The following is a 14,576-nucleotide window of genomic DNA, read 5'->3' as shown; positions in this document are numbered from 1 at the left end:
TTAACACAATGTATACACAACAAAATGAAAAGAAAATAGCACAAATTGACAATTAAGTAACAGACACAATCAATGAATATTTGTATTCTGATTAGTTAAAGAGAACATCTGTATGGTCGGCAAGAGAAATGAACGGAGTAATAAAAACACCATGAAATGCTTCTGGTAGACCAAACACAGTTTTCAAAACTAAGTCTACATCTACATCTACATCCATACTCCGCAAGACACCTGACGGTGTGTGGCGGAGGGTACCCAGAGTACCTCTATCGGTTCTCCCTTCTATTCCAGTCTCGTATTGTTCGTAGAAAGAAGGATTGTTGGTATGCTTCTGTGTGGGCTCTAATCTCTCTGATTTTATCCTCATGGTCTCTTCGCGAGATATACGTAGGAGGGAGCAATATACTGCTTGACTCTTCGGTGAAGGTATGTTCTCGAAACTTTAACAAAAGCCCGTACCGAGCTACTGAGCATCTCTCCTGCAGAGTCTTCCGCTGGAGTTTATCTATCATCTCTGTAACGCTTTCACGATTACTAAATGATCCTGTAACAAAGCGCGCTGCTCTCTGTTGGATCTTCTCTATCTCTTCTGTCAACCCTATCTGGTACGGATCCCACACTGTTGAGCAGTATTCAAGCAGTGGGCGAACAAGCGTACTGTAACCTACTTCCTTTGTTTTCGGATTGCATTTCCTCAGAATTCTTCCAATGAATCTCAGTCTGGCATCTGCTTTACCAACGATCAACTTTATGCGATCATTCCATTTTAAATCACTCCTAATGCGTACTCCCAGATAATTTATGGAATTAACTGCTTCCAGTTGCTGACCTGCTATTTTGTAGCTAAATGATAAGGGATCTTTCTTTCTATGTATTCGCAGCACATTACACTTGTCTACATTGAGATTCAATTGCCGTTACCTGCACCATGCGTCAATTCATTGCAGATCCTCCTGCATTTCAGTACAATTTTCCATTGTTACAACGTCTCGATATTATCCGCAAAAAGCCTCAGTGAACTTCCAATGTTATCCACAAGGTCATTTATATATATTGTGAATAGCAACGGTCCTACGACACTCCCCTGAGGCACACCTGAAATCACTCTTACTTCGGAAGACTTCTCTCCATTGAGAATGACATGCTGCGTTCTGTTATCTAGGAACTCTTCAATCCAATCACACAATTGGTCTGATAGTCCATATGCTCTTACTTTGTTCATTAAATGGCTGTGGGGAACTGTATCAAATGCCTTGCGGAAGTCAAGAAACACGGCATCTACCTGGGAACCCGTGTCTATGGCTCTCTGAGTCTCGTGGACGAATAGCGCGAGCTGGGTTTCACACGACCGTCTTTTTCGAAACCCATGCTGATTCCTACAGAGTAGATTTCTAGTCTCCAGAAAAGTCATTATACTCGAACATAATACGTGTTCCAAAATTCTACAACTGATAGACGTTAGAGATATAGGTCTATAGTTCTGCACATTTGTTTGACGTCCCTTCTTGAAAACGGGGATGACCTGTGCCCTTTTCCAATCCCTTGGAACGCTACGCTCTTCTAGAGACCTACGGTACACTGCTGCAAGAAGGGGCAAGTTCCTTTGCGTACTCTGTGTAAAATCGAACTGGTATCCCATCAGGTACAGCGGCCTTTCCTCTTTTGAGCGATTTTAATTGTTTCTCTATCTCTCTGTTGTCTATTTCGATATCTACCATTTTGTCATCTGTGCGACAATCTAGAGAAGGAACTACAGTGCAGTCTTCCTCTGTGAAACAGCTTTGGAAAAAGACATTTAGTATTTCGGCCTTTAGTCTGTCATCCTCTGTTTCAGTGCCATTTTGGTCACAGAGTGTCTGGACATTTTGTTTTGATCCACCTACCGCTTTGACATAAGACCAAAATTTCTTAGGATTTTCTGCCAAGTCAGTACATAGAACTTTACTTTCGAATTCATTGAACGCCTCTCGCATAGCTCTCCTCACACTACATTTCGCTTCACGTAATTTTCGTTTGTCTCCAAGGCTTGGCTATGTTTATGTTTGCTGTGAAGTTCCCTTTGCTTCCGCAGCAGTTTCCTAACTCGGTTGTTGTACCACAGTGGCTCTTTTCCATCTCTTACGATCTTGCTTGGCACATACTCATCTAACGCATATTGTACGATGGTTCTGAACTTTGTCCACTGATCCTCAACACTATCTGTACTTGAGACAAAACTTTTTCCTTGAGCCGTCAGGTACTCTGTAATCTGCTTTTTGTCACTTTTGCTAAACAGAAAAATCTTCCTACCTTTTTTAATATTTCTATTTACAGCTGAAATCATCGATGCAGTAACCGCTTTATGATCACTGATTCCCTGTTCTGCGTTAACCGTTGCAAATAGTTCTGGTCTGTTTGTCACCAGAAGGTCTAATATGTTATCGCCACGAGTCGGTTCTCTGTTTAACTGCTCAAGGTAGTTTACAGATAAAGCACTTAAAAAAATTTCACTGGATTCTTTGTCCCTGCCACCCGTTATGAACGTTTGAATCTCCCAGTCTATATCCGGCAAATTAAAATCTCCACCCAGAACTATAACATGGTGGGGAAATCTACTCGAAATATTATCCAAATTATCCTTCAGGTGCTCAGCCACAACAGCTGCTGAGCCAGGGGGCCTATAGAGACACCCAATTACCACGTCTGAGCCTGCTGTGATTTGTATAAAAAACAAAATTTAGCATTATCAGTCTTGAATTAGGTCAGAGAGAAATAGACTTTTAATGCAAAAGCTTTCAAAAATTGGGGGTTGTAATCAAGAGCATATCCAGTACCTGAGGTAGTAGGCAATGGAGAGGGAGACAGAGGGTGGGGTGGGGGTGGGGGGTGAGACTCATGTTTAGTTTTTGGGGTGAATAAAAAAATAGTTTTAAATTTCATAGGAAGTAGCTCTAGGTAACTTACTATTGAGGGTTTTTTTTCCCTGTGCCTTACTGGGTATGCCTTTGATTGTATGAAAACAGATTGGATGAAAGTGGGACATGTTAGGCAATTGGATGGTAGATGAGACAAGAGAGAGTAAATGCACCAAAAAAGTTCTTTGCTAGATTCTGAGATAGTTGAAAACATTGAGGCAATGATAAAATGGAATGTGGGTACAAGACATTAAAAGAACATGCAGATGATAATGCAGGAAGAGATTTGAAAGACATCTTTATCCAGTACAGATGTCAAATGGCTGATGATAATGTTGATGATGATGAAGAAGAAGAAAAAGGTGATGGTGATGGTGATGATGATGAAATTGCAATGCCACCAGCTGGCTTTTTACATTGCTGAGATCAGAAGGCTTGTCTTTGACTTAGTAAAAGCATTCACACTGATAAATATAGGGGATATACAATGGAGAGGAAAATTTAACTGTGATGGAGGACTGGAATTCAATAGTAGAAAAAGGAAGAGAAGGAAAAAAAAGTTGGGAGAATATGGATTGGAATGAAAGAAGAAGCCAATAGGCAGAATATGGCACACACCATGTCTAATCATCACTAACATTTGATACAAGAAACTGCAAAAAGGTGGAAAATTAAGGTGGTGGAATCTGGGTAAGATGAAAGAACCAGAGGTTGTTGAGAGTTTCAAAGGGAGCATTAGGCAACAACTGACTGAAACAGGGGAAATGAATACAGTATAAGACAAATGGGTAGCTTTGAGTGATGAAACAGTGAGCAACGGGATCAAATAGATAGAAAGACAAGGCATAGTAGAAATCATTGGATATCACAGGAGATATTGAATTTAATTGATGAAAGGAGAAAATATAAAAATGCAAACAAATGAAGCAGGTAAAAGGGAAACAAATGTTTAAAAAATGAGACTGATGGAAAGTCTAAAATGGCTAAACAGGAGTAGCTAGACAACAAACATAAGTTTATTAGGAGCATGTATAACTAGGAGAAAGGTAGATACTGCCTAAAAGAAAATTAAACAGACCTTTGGAGGAAAGAGATACAGTTGTATGAGTATCAGGAGCTGAGATGAAAAGCTACTACTAAACAAAGAATGGAAAGCTGAAATGTGGAATAATCATATAGAGGGACTATACAAAGGAAATTAACTTGAAGGCAGTATTATAGAAATGGAAGAGGAAGTAGACGAGGATGAGATGGGAGATATGACACAGCAAGAAGAATTTGATAGAGCACTAAAAGACTTAAGTCAAAATAAATCCCTTGGAGTAGACATCCTTGGGAGAGCCAGCCATGACAAACCTATTTCAACTTGTGCACAACATGTATGAGACAAGCAAAATACCCTCAGACTTCAAGAAGAATTTAAGAATTCCAATTCCAAAGGAGATAAGTACTGACAGGTATGAATACTACTGAACAATCAGTTTAATTAGTCATGATTTCAAAAAACTTACCCTAATTATTTACAAAAGAATGGAAAAACTGGTAGAAGTCAACCTTGGGGAAGATTAGTTTGGGTTCCAGACAAATGTGGGAACATGCAAAGCATACTGACCCAAAGACTTATCTCAGAAGACAGAGAAAGACAATCCTACCATTTGTAAACTTACAGAAAGCTTCTGAGAATGAAGACAAATACATCTGAAATTCTGGAGGTAGCAGAGGTAAATTACAGGGGTTGAAAGGTCACATGTAAATTTTACAGGAAGCAGACAGCAGTTATAAGAGTCTATGGACATAAAAGGAAAGCAGTGGTTAAGAAGGGAGTGGTAACAGCATTGTAGCCTATCCCTGACGTTATTTAATCTGTACCTTGAGCAAACAGTGAACAAAGAGAAAAAAATCAAAAAGGAATTTAAGTTCAGGGAGAAGAAACAAAAACTTTGAGGTTTGCCAATGACACTGTACTTCTGTCAGAGACAGAATGGAACTGAAAGTGTCTTGAAAGGAAGGTATGAGATGAACAAGAAAAATCACACAACGGTAATAGAACACAGTCAAATTAAATCCAGTAATGCTGAGGAAGTTCAATCAGGAAATGAGACACTGAAAGTAGTATGTGAGTTTTGCTATTTAAGCACTAAACAACTGATGATGACCATAGTAGAGAGGATATCAAATGTACACTGGCATTGGCAAGAAAAGTGTTTCTGACAAAGAAAAATTTGATAACATAGAATACAAATTCATCAACTGAAAGCCCAGGAGGGAATTACAACAATATGGAAAGGATAGTTTGTTACTTACCACACAGAGGAGGCTATGAGTCACAGACAGGCACAATGAAATGGTAGAAGTATTTCAGGTTTTGGATGAAGTCCCTCTTAGAAAACACACACATATTCACACAGCAAAAACTCACATACATGACTCCTGTCTCCGAGCATTAAGGTCCTACTGCAGCGGCATCTGTTGAGATCAGTAATTAAGCTGAGATGGATAGTGGGGGTAAGAAAGAAGCACGTGGAAAGGGGAGGAGTTGAGGGTAGGAGGGACAGAAGGATAGGTGTGGGGAGGGGGGAAGGAGAAGCTAGTGCTGGCTGAGAGAGCGTGCAGGGGCATGGTGGGATGGATAGTGCTGCTAGCGGCAACATCGAGAGGTTGTACTGGGGAGATTTGGGGCGGGGGGGGGGGGGGGGGGGGGAGGATTTAAGTGTTGGGTAGGTTTCCTCAAGTTATCTGCCTGCAGTGTACACTTGTACTGAAGTGAAATATGGCCAATAATAGTTCAGACAAGATCATAGAAGCTTTTACAGAAGAATGCTGAAGCTTAGGTGGGTAGATCATGTAACTAATCAAGAAGCACTGAATAGAAATGGAGAGAATAGAAATTTATGACATAACTTGACTAAAAGAAGGGATCAGCTGACAGGACAAATTTGCGACATCAAGGAATCATCAAATTAGTATTCGAGGGATGTGCAGGGAGTAAAATTGTAGAGGAAGACCAAAAATCAAATACAGTAAGCAGTTACAAATGAACGTAGATTGCACGAGTTATTCAGAGATGATGAGATTTGCACAGGATACAGTATTGTGAAGAGCTGCATCAAACCAGTCACCGGACTGATGACCACAATAATAACAACAACAACAACAACAACATATAACAGATGATTAAGGTATGCCATCTGCAAGAAATTGCTATACAAAAATCTCGAGAGACTGCACATAAACAGAGAACTGACAGGTTAGGTGGAGTTGCTGCTCTCAGTCCTAAAAGTGTTATGCTGTTTGGAGGGTTGAGACTGATCAAAGCGCTTGTCATTCAACATGAATATCAGCTGGCATGCTTGAAATCTGTCAGCAAAAGACAACCACTCACCTACAGCTGACTGGTGTGTGATGCACAGGAACACGCAACAAAAAAGATTATTTGCATTAGCTTTTGTGCTCTTGCCCTTTCTCTAGTGAAAATTACATGCATCCACACACACAACCACACAGACACACAAATGTATACACCCACAGCTACAGCAAGACTAAGGCAGGTACTATAGAGGAGGAGAAAGTTTAGACATTTTAAGGAATAAATAATGGACCAATGAGTTGTAGATACGTAAAGAATGACAGCAACAAATATAAAAGGGAATGGGATGGAAGAGATCTGGAACAGCAATGTATAACAGTAATAGAATTTGCTGGATGGAATCATACGTAAAATTAAGGAAGCACAATCTCTGGCCTATGGCTGTCATACGAGGTGCATAGAAACATGCAAAAGAACAGGATTATTTGCGCCAGCTTTTGAGCTCTTGTTCTTCCTCGAGCAAAAGTACACACGTTTGCCATGGCCGCAGATGGGTATGTTGTGTGCTTTCGCTAGAGAAAGAACACGCACTAAAAAGCTAGTGCAAACAATCCTCTCTGCTGCATGTTTCTATGCACCACACATCAATCAGCTACAGGCGAATGGCTGCTTTTCCTTAATTTTATCTATTTTCCGACAAATTATAGATGTTATTAGTATCAGACTGGGGGCAAATCACTGTAACAGTCCAAATGAGTTTTCCATAGTGGAAATATATTAGATATGTGTGGTGAAAGTCATATGCACTTTAATACATTAGCAAAATGGAGCAAGTCAGACCCTTCAAAATAAAACAGTATATTTTGATTAAGGGATTATTTTTGTTGTTCTTAGTTTACGTCCCTCCCTGCTCTGTTTCTGAAAGATAAACAGCAAGTCACAAAATTTTTTTAGTGCACATTCATCCAACAACTGAACCGAGAGAATCTCCAGTAGATATAGCAAGACTATCACTGAATTTATTTTCCTGACTCACCGAGTTTTTAGTGACATTGGTGAACCTTTAACAGTCTTTTCATTGTGGCTGTCTGCGACTCAATGTGTCATCATTACAGCAAATAGCAATCCATCCTTTTCTAAATATTATTAATAAGTGCTTAGTTAAATTGCAGGACTTCATAATCACTCATCGTCATGCCCAACATGTGGACGCAAGTGAAGTAGCTGATACAGGATTGACTGTTAGGAGGTATTACACACAATGGTATAATCAACCTAACCCCCCACAACAACAGATACATGAGTTAGGGATTGAGATGTTCACAGTTGTTAACACACAGTTTAATTTTCCTAAGATAAACCATAGTACCAAGGTGTACCTCTATTTCAAATATACATCATATTATTAATTTATTTCATCAAACTGATTATGTTTCAAAGTTCTGTAAGTTTCAAAAACTTGTTGATAACAAGTTTCTAAATATATCTCCACACACACGGAGACAGAGAAGAAAACAAAATTAGGATAGAATCTGAACATAGTATTTCACATTATCAGGAGAAAGAAAACTGGTGTTCTACGGATCGGAGCGTGGAATGTAAAATCCCTTAATCGGGCAGGTAGGTTAGAAAATTTAAAAAGGGTAATGGATAGGTTAAAGTTAGATATAGCGGGAATTAGTGAAGTTCGGTGGCAGGAGGAACAAGACTTTTGGTCATTATTATATTCTTCTTGAAGTCTGAGGGTATTTCACCTGTCTCTTACATCTTGCTCACCAGATGGTAGAGTTTTGTCATGACTGGCTCTCCCAAGACCGTCAGTAGTTCTAATGGAATGTTGTCTACTCCCGGGGCTTTGTTTCGACTCAGGTCTTTCAGTGCTCTGTCAAACTCTTCACGCAGTATCCTATCTCCCATTTCATCTTCATCTACATCCTGTTCCATTTCCATAACATTGTTCTAAAGTACATCACACTTGTATAGACCCTCTATATACTCCTTCCACCTTTCTGTTTTCCCTTCTCTGCTTAGAACTGTGTTTCCATCTGAGCCCTTGATAGTCATACAAGTGGTTCTCTTTTCTCCAAAGGTCTCTCTAATTTTCCTGTACGCAGTATCTATCTTACCCCTAGTGAGATAAGCCTCTACATCCTTACATTTGTCCTCTAGCCATCCCTGCTTAGCCATTTTGCACTTCCTGTCGATCTCGTTTTTGAGACGTTTGTATTCCTTTTTGCGTACTTCATTTACTGCATTTTTATATTTTCTCCTTTCATCAATTATATTCAATATTTCTTCTATTACCCAAGGATTTCTACTAGACCTAGTCTTTTTACCTACTTGATCCTCTGCTGCTTCACTACTTCATCCCTCAGAGCTACCCATTCTTCTTCTACTGTATTTCTTTCCCCCATTCCTGTCAATTGTTACCTTATGCTCTCCCTGAAACTGTACAACTTCTGGTTTAGTCTTTATAGATGAATGGAAAATCTGGTAGAAGCCGACCTCGGGGAAGATCAGTTTGGATTCCGTAGAAATATTGCAACACATGAGGCAATACTGACCTTATGACTTATCTTAGGACAAAGATTAAGGAAAGGCAAACTCACGTTTCTAGCATTTGTAGACTTAGAGAATGCTTTTGACAATGTCGACTGGAATACTCTCTTTCAAATTCTAAAGGTGGCAGGGGTAAAATACAGGGAGCGAAAGGCTATTTACAATTTGTACAGAAACCAGATGGCAGTCGAGGGGCATGAAAAGGAAGCAGTGGTTGGGAAGGGAGTGAGACAGGGTTGTAGCCTCTCCCTGATGTTATTCAATCTGTATATTGAGCAAGCAGTAAAGGAAACAAAAGGAAAATTCGGAGTAGGTATTAAAATAACATGGAGAAGAAATAAAAACTTTGAGGTCCACCAATGACATAGTAATTCTGTCAGAGACAGCAAAGGACTTGGAAGAGTAGTTGAACGGAATGGACAGTGTCTTGGAAGGAGGATATAAGATGAACATCAACAAAAGCGAAACGAGGATAATGGAATGTAGTCGAATTAAGTCGGGTGATGCTGAGGGAATTAGACTAGGAAATGAGACACTTAAAGTAGTACAGGAGTTTTGCTATTTGGGGAGCAACATAACTGATGATGGTCGAAGTAGAGAGGATATAAAATGTAGACTGGCAATGGCAAGGAAATTGTTTCTGAAGAAGAGACATTTGTTAACACTGAGTATTGATTTATGTGTCAGGAAGTCGTTTCTGAAAATATTTGTATGGAGTGTAGCCATGTATGGATGTGGAACATGGACGATAAACAGTTTGGACAAGAAGAGAATAGAAGCTTTCGAAATGTAGTGCTACAGAAGAATGCTGAAGATTAGATGGGTAGATCACATAACTAATGAGGAGGTATTGAATAGAATTGAGGAGAAGAGGAGTTTGTGGCACAACTTGACAAGAAGAAGGGACCAGTTGGTAGGACATGTTCTGAGGCATCAAGGGATCACAAATTTAGCATTGGAGGGCAGTGTGGAGGGTAAAAATCATAGAGGGAGACCTAGAGATGAATACACTAAGCAGATTCAGAAGGATGTAGGTTGCAGTAAGCACTGGGAGATGAAGAAGCTTGCACAGGATAGAGTAGCATGGAGAGCTACATCAAACCAGTCTCAGAACTGAAGCCCACAACAACAACAACAACAACATTTCGCATTTCACTGTCAAACTCAAAGGCTTTTATTTACCAGTAACATATACTTATAAAATGAATGCTTGGTTCAAACAATTCTCCATTTGATCTCATAAAAATGAGTACAACACTATCTGAACTGAAATTTTATGGATGTACCATTAACTAAACGTGCAACTTTGATTTGGTAGTTAGTTACAGTAGCCATTATACTACAAAGGCTGACATTTTTATGCACACATCTTTACTAACCCTCCTTTCAAATATTTACTGTTAAAAGACAATTTAGTTAGAAACAAAGATGTTATGTTAAAGGACCAGTGGAATAACAAACATTGTATTCAGTGATATCGCTTATTACAAGTTATGCTGTTATTGCAAATAAGAAAGTTTGTATAACCAGTGCTAGCAGTAAGGCTGCCACAAAAGCAAAGGGAAAAGCCAAACCTCATTTTAAATGTGGAGTGGTAAAAACGCAGGTCTTTGGTAGGTGAAAGAAACAATGCACCTTTGGATGACTCAGCACAGCATGTATACAATTCCCATCCTACAATTCACTTACTCATAATACTTTCCAACAGTTAATTTCCAGCATTTACAAACAAGTACTTCTCTTATAAGTTACTGGTCTGACCTGTTGATGCAAGTGGATATTTCTTTCAACACTTTTAGACATGAAACTGCTCAAACATTATCAAACATGAAACATAATTTTTTGATGATATGAAATACACTACAGGCAACTACCGTGTTGGGCACTTAACCTAATTATTCTTTAAATACTAATCTGTTTTTATGATCTACTCTCAATAATAAAATCGTCCTACGCAGCCTTACCTTTCGAACTGAAGTAAAAGGAACCCATCTGTCTGGCAAAAGTTTTCTGCATATTGGCTGACATCTGTCTTCTTATTCCATTCCATGTGCAGAAGGGTCGGCTGAGTCCTAAAGTAGGATCCGAGGTCCAACAAACTCGATGGTGTAATATCTTCACTCACCAATTGATTCCTGATACAGCCCAGTGCTGTGTCGAAACACTGTAGCTGGCACCTTTCATTGGCAACTACAACTAACATACCATCAGGGTGCCAAGATACTGTTGTGGATATCTAGAACAATATAGTATTTACATAATCAATTAAATGAAAGGGGGCCCAGCAAATATGGTGCATAATATAAAAAAATGGAAAGATGAAAACCACACTCAAACAGCCCTTTTTAAGATAGGTCTGCAGTGTCTACCACATATTTTTTATTTTTTAAGTTACATAAATAAAGTAGAGCAGTGAGGTTTGATACAGGAATAAATGTGCACTGTAACACCCTACACTGGCTACATGCTTTCTTCCGCCATGATTTTTATTGTGTAGTATCAACAGACTTCAAATCATTTACCAATTACAGATGACGGTAGGTAAATAATAAACTGTAGTGTTTGACAATGTTATAATTTTTTTTAAAAAAAGGTAAAATTAAAAACACCTTCAGCTGTCTATATTTTGAATGTAATTTATTTATGGAACCAGTTTCAGCACTTCACTATGCCATCTTTAGGCCCAGTGACCAACATGTAGGAGGAATCCAACCTTCCTTACAGTGAAATGCCAACACTGGTCACATTAATAATGAGATATAACTTATTAGTAAACACTTTTAACAATTAGAAACATTTGCACATGCATTAAATATATCCTTTCTCTTGCTAGAACTACTGAAAGTCCAATATGTAATACATGTAGGAAAATACATAAAATTCACTTGAAATACAATAAAGGCCCCTTCCCTGTTCCCATTCCAGCACTAGACACCCGTCTTTCTACCATCACATGCAGTCTTTTTACTTCTCCCTTTTTTCCGCTACATGCCCCCCCCCCCTCTTCCCCACCTCTCCCCTGCCCTCAGTCTAACCTGCAGTACTTCACTGTCCACCACCCCTACCCTACTATCCCTCCCCCTCCATGCCCCAGTCTCCTTCTTACCTCCACCCAATCGCCACTCCCATCATGCAGTGGTGTTAAGACTGCAGTCATAGGTGCAACTTGCATTTGTTTGTTTGTTTGTGTGTGTGTGTGTGTGTGTGTGTGTGTGTGTGTGTGTGTGTGTCATCTATTGGTGACAAAAGCCTTACTTTCTGGAAACTTTATTTGTCAGTCTTTTTATTGTGCCTATCTTGAGCAAGCAGTACAGGAAACAAAAGAAAAATTCGGTATGGGAATTAAAATCCAAGGAGAAGAAATAAAAACCTTGAGGTTTGCCGACGAAATTGTAATTCTGTCAGAGGCAGCAAAGGACCTGGAATAGCAGTTGAACGGGATGAACAGCGTCTTGAAAGGGGGATATAAGATGAACATCAACAAAAACAAAACGAGGATAATGGAATGTAGTTGAATTAAATCGGGTGATGCTGAGGGAATTAGATTAGGAAATGAGATGCTTAAAGTAGCAAATGAGTATTGCTATTTGGGGAGCAAAATAACTGATAATGATCTGAGTAGAGAGGATATAAAATGTAGACTGACAATGGCAAGGAAAGCGTTTCTGAAGAAGAGAAATTTGTTAACATCGAGTATAGATTTAAGTGTCAGGCAGTCATTTCTGAAAGTATTTGTAAGGAATGTAGCCATGTATGGAAGTGAAACGTGGGCGATAAATAGTTTAGACGAGAAGGGAATAGAAGCTTTCAAAATGTGGTGCTACAGAAGAATGCTGAAGATTACATTATAGAATGTAGAATGTTGTCTACTCCCAGGGCCTTGTTTCGACTTATGTCTTTCAGTGCTCTGTCAAACTCTTCACACAGTATCATATCTCCCATTTCATGATCATCTACATCCTCTTCCATTTCCATAATATTGTCCTCAAGAGCATCACCCTGGTATGATCCTCTATATACGCCTTCCACCTTTCTGCTTTCCCTTCTTTGCTTAGAACTGGGTTTCCATCTGAGCTCTTGATATTCATACAAGTGCTTCTCTTTTCTCCAAAGGTCTCTCTAATTTTCCTGAAGGGAGTATCTATCTTACCCCTAGTGAGATAAGCCTTTACATCCTTACATTTGCCCTCTAGCCATCCCTACTTAGCCATTTTGCACTTCCTGTCAATCTCATTTTTGAGATGTTTGTATTCCTTTTTTCCTGCTTCATTTACGGCAGGTAAGAAAATTTAGAAAGGGGAATGGATAGGTTAAAGTTAGATATAGTGGGAATTAGTGAAGCAGGAGGAACAAGTCTTTTGGTCAGGTGAATACAGGGTTATAAGTACAAAATCAAATAGGGGTAATGCAGGAGTAGGTTTAATAATGAAAAAAAAAAATAGGAGTGCGGGTAAGCTACTACAAACAGCATAGTGAACGTATTATTGTGGCCAAGATAGACACGAAGCCCCCGCCTACCACAGTAGTACAAGTTTATATGCCAACTAGCTCCGCAGATGATGAAGAGATGATGATGAAACGTATGATGAGATAAAATAAATTATTCTGATCGTGAAGGGAGATGAAAATTTAATAGTCATGGGTGTCTGGAATCTGAGAGTAGGAAAAGGGAGAGAAGGATACATAGTAGGTGAACATGGACTGGGGGTAAGAAATGAAAGAGGAAGCCGTCTGGTAGAATTTTGCACAGGGCACAACTTAATCATAGCTAACACTTCGTTCAGGAATCATAAAAGAAGGTTGTATACAGGGAAGAATCCTGCAGATACTAGAAGGTTTCAGATAGATTATATAATGGTAAGACAGAGATTTATGTACCAGGTTTTTAATTGTAAGACATTTCCAGGGCCAGATGTGGACTCTGACCACAATCTATTTGTTATGAACTGTAGATTAAAACTGAAGAAACTGGGAAAAGGTGGGAATTTAAGGAGATTGGACCTGGATAAACTGAAAGGACCAGAGGTTGTAGAGAGTTTCAGGGAGAGCATAAGGGAACAATTGACAGGAATGGGGAAAAGAAAAACAGTAGAAGAAGGATGGGTAGCTCTGAGGGATGAAGTAGTGAAGGCAGCAGACGATCAAGTAGGTAAAAACACGAGGTCTAGTAGAAATCCTTGGGTAACAGAAGAAATATTGAATTTAAGTGATGAAAGGAGAAAATATAAAAATGAAGTAAATCAAGCAGGAAAAAAGGAATACAAACGTCTCAAAAATGAGATCGACAGGAAGTGCAAAATAACTAAGCACGGATGGCTAGAGGACAAATGTAAGGATGTAGAGGCTTACCTCACTAGGGGTAAGATAGATACTGCGTACAGGAAAATTAAAGAGACCTTTGGAGAAAAAAGAACCATTTGTATGAATAGCAAGGGCTCAGATGGAAACACAGTTCTAAGCAAAGAAGGGAAAGCAGAACGGTGGAAGGAGTATATAGAGGGCCTATACAAGGGCGATGTACTTGAGGACGATATTATGGAAATGGAAGAGGATGTAGATGAAGATGAAATGTGCGATACAATACTGCGTGAAGAGTTTGACAGAGCACTGAAAGACCTGAGTCGAAACAAGGTACCGGGAGTAGACAACAATCCATTAGAACTACTGATGGCCTTGGGAGAGCCAGTCAAGACAAAACTCTGCCATCTCGTGAGCAAGATGTATGAGACAGGCGAAATACCCTCAGACTTCAAGAAGAATATAATAATTCCAATACCAAAGAAAACAGGTGTTGCCACATGTGAAAATTACCGAAC

The 14,576-nt window shown here is 39.3% G+C and overlaps 1 protein-coding gene across 1 annotated transcript in view; it reads right to left on the bottom strand.

The window, feature by feature from the left end:
* Window positions 1-14,576, bottom strand: part of LOC126417189 (WD repeat-containing and planar cell polarity effector protein fritz) — a 59,624-nt gene that overhangs the window by 25,783 nt on the left and 19,265 nt on the right. Inside the window, exon 8 of the mRNA XM_050085097.1 lies at window positions 10,725-10,996. Coding sequence (XP_049941054.1) covers window positions 10,725-10,996 — 272 coding nt within the window. The remainder of the gene's footprint in view (window positions 1-10,724; window positions 10,997-14,576) is intronic.

Source organism: Schistocerca serialis, chromosome 8, assembly GCF_023864345.2.
Source record: "Schistocerca serialis cubense isolate TAMUIC-IGC-003099 chromosome 8, iqSchSeri2.2, whole genome shotgun sequence".
Lineage (NCBI taxonomy): Eukaryota > Metazoa > Arthropoda > Insecta > Orthoptera > Acrididae > Schistocerca > Schistocerca serialis.
Note: the sequence above shows the minus strand (reverse complement) of the source record. Positions and strands in the feature narration are given on the sequence as shown.